Below are 5582 nucleotides of genomic sequence, written 5' to 3' on the forward strand. Positions count from 1 at the left end.
CCTCCCCAAATGGCCAGTCTCCTGAGATTTTTTTGTTTTTGTTTATTTTTGTAGTACTGGGATTTAAACCTAGGAGCATTCTACCTCCAAGCTACACCCTCAGCCCTGTTTTTATTTCTGATTTAGAGTCTCCCTAAGTTGCTGAGGCTGGCTTCGAATCTGTGATCCTCCTGTCTCAGCCTCCCAAGTACTGGGATTACAGGGATGCGCCACCACGCCGGGAAGGTCTCCAGTGTTCAAAGTCACGAGTCGGGACCACAGAGGGGAATTCCTTCTTTAGTTTCCTAAGGGTTTCAGGGTCCGGGCCAGTACCCAGCTCGGGTTTCTGTGAAGGTTCCCTGAGGCGCCGCTAGAGGGCGTCGCTAGAGCCCCTCACGTAACACGCTCCTCTCCCGCCCCTCACTCGCTCCCCCTCCTTCACAGGCGCTCCAGAAGAGGGCGGTGTCCGGAAAGGGGGCGGGGCGCCGCGGGATCGCGTCCTCATTGGACGAGGTGCCTCCGGCTCACAGCCCGGGGCGGGGCTTCTCCGCGCTGAAAAGCCGGGTCCGTGCGAGATTCCGACGCACTGTTGCCAGTCGCAGCTCCGCTGAAGGCGTTTCGTTACTTACCGAGGTTCGCCGGGTCATGGTGCCAGCCTGACTCAGAAGAGGACGCTCCCGGGAGACGAATGAGGAACCACCTCCTCCTGCTGTTCAAGTACAGGGGCCTAGTCCGCAAAGGGAAGAAAAGCAAAAGACGAAAATGGCTAAATTCGTGATCCGCCCGGCCACTGCCGCCGACTGCAGTGACATCCTGCGGCTGATCAAGGTAGCGGAATGCCCAGGCTAGTCCCGGGGCGGAGGGCGGGAGCGGCTCCGGTACCAGTACTCAGTCCACGTCTTGAGTATTGACTCGGCGGGAGAGCCCTGCGGGATCCCCTTTTCCCGACCGCCAACACCAATCCCGGCAGAGGGTAGCCGGGGTGGGGCGGTGCCGCACCCAGCAGGACTCTGGCCGTTGCTGGGCTCCGCCCGCCCGTACCTTTCCTCTGAGCTGGCCGTGTCGTGGCCTCACTGCCCTTTCTGTTTCTCGTTTTCTTCTATGTGCATCGACCCAGGAACTGGCTAAATATGAATACATGGAAGACCAAGTAATATTAACCGAAAAAGGTAACCATTGGCGGCGGGCGGGGGCGAGCGTTTGGTGCCCATCACAACCTTCACCCAGGCCAACGCTATCTGTGCCGCCTCCTCTCGCAGATCTCCTAGAGGATGGTTTCGGAGAGCACCCTTTCTACCACTGCCTGGTTGCAGAAGTGCCCAAGGAACACTGGACTCCGGAAGGTAACCCCTCTCCCTAGCCAGAAGCCAGAGACCGAGTGTTGTGTAAAACATAGCATCTGCCGTGTAGGAACCCTGACTACACAGGCCGAAGTTTCTTACTGAGAGGTTGGCTGGAAGTAATGACCAGCCAGTGTTCAAATTACTGAGAAAAAAAAAAAGTGATGTGCCGCATAATATAATAGGGCGGGTTAAAAGAGCTATTTCAGTATCAGTGCCGTGGAAGACCTGGAAGAATTAGGTATAATGTCATTTGTTGTAATTCAGTTTCATAAAATGGTTCTTGTTTGACCCTAACCTAACCTTTTTTTTTTTAACAATTTCGTTAAATCACATTTTTTTCTTTAATTTGTCCCAATCTTCAGGTTACAGTCTCTAGCTTCGCCATGTACATGGCCCTTCCGTGTACATGGATGGGCGGGGAGGTAACTAAAAGATCCTTTACACAATAAAGTAGATGATCATGATAAATGAGGTAAGGTCCTATTATCACACACTTAAAACACGGTAGATCAGAAACTCTATTATACTCACTTCCTGTCTATTTGCAAAGAAATAGAAATGGCTAGAAAGTTTAATTTGAAACCTTTGCCTCCATTTGGAATTACAGACACCTCTTAGGAAGGAGTCAGATGACTTTTTTTTTCTGGCCCTGGTTGACTGGTCAGAAGACAGCTAAAAGGGGAAGTTGGGCGGGTGGTGCTTTCTCATGTTTTTTTTCTGATGTCTCTTCCCGAAGCTTGAAGAAATGAGCAGAAAACATGAAGGATGAGGTGTTTGTTTGTTTGTTTGTTTTTAGCAGTCTAGAGATTTTATTTAAACCCGTTTCTGGGCATTACTGCTCATTCTGGCTTAAAAACTGGGGAGAGCAGCTGGGCGTGGTGGCGCACGCTTGTAATCCCAGCATTTGGGAGGCTGAGACAGGAGGATCACAGTTTGAAGACAGCCTCAACTCCTATTTAGTGAGGCCGTTTACAACTCAGTGAGACCCTGTTTCCAAATAAAGATTAAAAAATAGGGCTGGGGGTGTAGCTCAGAGGTAGAATGCCCCTGGGTTCCATCCCCAGTACCGCAAAAAATAAATAAATAAAAATAACCTGGGGAGAGCAAATTGAAAATGTATAAATTGGAAGGCAGGTTCTGAAATTAAACATTGTGCTTTTGGCCTGATGTGTTGATAGGGAAGCAAGAGTTGGTAAACAACCAGTATTTACTATTCTGAACTGCCGTGTAAACCCGACTTATTCCCAAGTCATCAGACCAGTATATCATTAGGATGTGAATGATGTGTGTGTTTAGCTTAAGACCAAAGCAGCTTTGCTCTGGCAAGCAATGAAAGCACCCTGGCTTCCTGAGTGTGAGGGCCAGCAGACTGCACAGAGTAGCCAGTCTAGTTGTAGCCTGGCTTCAGCTAGCGCTCATAATGTGTGCTTCTCGCAAATACATGTCTGAGAACAGAGATTGTCTGCCGTGGCCTGCGGTGGCCTGGACTGCTCTAGCATAAAAGTCAGGAGGCAGTCCATTTCGGTGGCTACTTGTTTCAGTGACACATGCATGTATATTTCTTTAAAGCCTATGAGAGGCTTCTGATTTTGCCACCACGACTCTAACGGATGGTTTTTATTCTCTACGTCTCACGTGATACTCTGATTACAGGACACAGCATTGTTGGTTTTGCCATGTACTATTTTACATATGACCCATGGATTGGCAAATTACTGTATCTTGAAGACTTCTTCGTGATGAGTGATTATAGAGGTACGGTTGCGTTCAGAAGGGAAGGTCTAAGGAGAAATCAGGCTGTGAGTCCTTACAATGACTCTAAATTCTACTCTTTCTTGCAGGCTTTGGTATAGGATCTGAAATTTTGAAGAATCTAAGCCAGGTATGTCTTAGTTTGGGGGAGAGTTTTGTAAGGGTTTGTAACCCTTAACCGTAACCCTAGATTTGTAAGGGTTACTGGAATATTGTAATGATCAAGTCCAAACTGGGTCAGGTGAAATGTCACTGAGTTTGTGTTCTCTCTTCCCCCAAATAGGTTGCCATGAAGCGTCGCTGCAGCAGCATGCACTTCTTGGTAGCAGAGTGGAATGAACCATCTATCAACTTCTACAAAAGAAGAGGTGCTTCTGATCTGTCCAGTGAAGAAGGATGGAGACTCTTCAAGATTGACAAGGAGTACTTGATAAAAATGGCAGCAGAGGAGTGAGGAGTGCTGGCGTAGATGACAACCTCCATTCTATTTTAGAATAAATTCTCAACTTATCTTGCTTTCTATCCTATTCGTAGTGACATAATAGAATGAGCACCCATTCCAAGGCTTTATTACCAGTGACGTTGTTGCATGTTTGAAATGTGGTCTGTTAAAATGGCAATCATATATGCAGTTTGGAGTCAGACTTCCCCTTGAACATCTTTTGATAAACAACAAGGTGGTGTGATCTTAATATATATGAAAAAACTTCATTCTTGTGAGTCATTTAAATGTGTACAATGTACACACTGGTACTTAGAGTTTCTGTTTTGATTCTTTTTTTAATAAACTACTCTTTGATTTAATCGTTCGGTGTAAGCATTTTTACTAGTCCTTTTACTTATACATCTGTATGTAGTATAAAATAAAAACGGCCAACAAACATCAATGCATTAACTACAATCACTTACAAACAGTTTTCAGTCAACCTTAAAGTTTTGAAGGGATCGAGGCTGTAGGTCGGTGGTAAAGCCTAGCACGCACAAGACCCTGGGTTCAAGCCCCAGGATGACAAAAAGGTTTCATGGTCACATGCCCTGCTAGTATTACCAAACTGAAAAAGAAGCCACTTGAATTCCAAGGCGAATAGCAACGTTTAAAATTTGACTTTATGTTGATGACTTCACACTTCACGGGACAAAATTTTCAAGAGCTGAAAAGCCAAATTAGAAACAAGCGTCGAATGAGCGAGCCCATTGTCCAAGTAAAACGTGGAGTTCAGATTATGAAACACTGAAAATTAGGGGGAAAAAAGCCTCATCCCACACAAGATACCACACACACACACACACACACACACACACACACACACGTGCTGGGGATGGAACCCAGGGCCTTGTTTATGGTAATGAAACTACCACTGAGCTACATCCCCACTCCTCACAAGATAATCTTTAAAGCTAAAGCAAGCAGGCCACTGCTAATCAGGCAGCAGCCAAGCTGGCATGTTTTCCAGAAAGCTTGCAAATAAAGGGAAATTTGCAGAGTTTGACACAGGGAAAAATCATATAAATTAGCATCCCATTTGGAGGGCAAGTTTGCAGGACTGTGTTAACATAATGGGCTTCTATAGTGGAGAGACAATAGGAGCCTTTCAAAGTACTGGGGAGAAGAAGTAAACAACTGCTTTCTCAAGTGCCGAGGATGAAACAGAATAGGCAAAGGGAAAGTTTTCTCCTTAGATGCGCAGACTCCTCTTATTACTCATTACGTCGACCTACATTCCTAAGCCCACTAATTCCCACAGTAATGAAAACAGTATTTGATAAGAAGCACGGTAGACTAATATCGAAGATGAATGTTTTCCAAAAAGAAGTTGTAGGACACCTAAACAATATCTCTGTTCTCCAGAAAATAAATACTGGGCTCTCCAGGGCGGAGGGATTTCACCCTGTGTTCCATCATATCAACATGTGATGGCTTCCAAGATGAGAAGAAACGTATGTAAACGTGTGGTCCTGTATTGATTGTATTTTATACAGGAGTGTTTGGGTTGTTTACTTTTGCAGTACTCAGGATTCTATCTCTGAGCTGCTCCCCCAGCCCTATTATATTTATATTTTGAATCAAGGTCTCACTAAGTTGTGGAAGGCCTCACTGAGTTGCTGAGGCTGCCTGAAAACCTGCAATCTTCCTGTCTCAGCCTCCCAAGTACTGAAATTACAGGCGTGCGCCACCACGCCCAGCTGTGTTATCAGGAGGAAAGGATTTATGCAGTTTTTATGTACACACTGACAAAATCCCTTAAATGTAAAATTTAGAAGCTGAAACACCATGACATCATCCCATTGGAGGTTCAACTCAATTACAAAGACACTTCTTTGCAAACTGAATTCCAGTACTTGGGAGGCTGAGACAGGAAGATTGCAGGTTTGAGACCAGCCTCTACAATTTAGCAAAACCAGTAGCAACCCGGTGAGACCCTATTTCAAAATTAAAAATTGAGCGAGGTGTGGTGGTACATACCTGTAATACCAGCACTTGGGAGGCTGAGACAGGAGGACCAGTTT

At 45.7% G+C, this 5582-nt stretch overlaps 1 protein-coding gene across 1 annotated transcript; it reads left to right on the top strand.

Moving 5' to 3' along the window:
• Positions 1 to 726: 726 nt before the first annotated feature.
• Positions 727 to 3826, top strand: SAT1 (spermidine/spermine N1-acetyltransferase 1). The gene is made up of 6 exons (XM_080719176.1): positions 727 to 807; positions 1097 to 1148; positions 1239 to 1322; positions 2976 to 3077; positions 3164 to 3204; positions 3358 to 3826. The coding sequence occupies exons 1-6, from the start codon at positions 742 to 744 to the stop codon at positions 3526 to 3528; spliced, it is 516 nt and encodes a 171-aa protein (XP_080575302.1). The 5' UTR covers positions 727 to 741; the 3' UTR covers positions 3529 to 3826.
• Positions 3827 to 5582: the final 1756 nt, after the last annotated feature.

The sequence above is a fragment of the Muscardinus avellanarius genome, assembly GCF_963383645.1.
Source record: "Muscardinus avellanarius genome assembly, chromosome: X".
In the NCBI taxonomy this organism is placed as follows: domain Eukaryota; kingdom Metazoa; phylum Chordata; class Mammalia; order Rodentia; family Gliridae; genus Muscardinus; species Muscardinus avellanarius.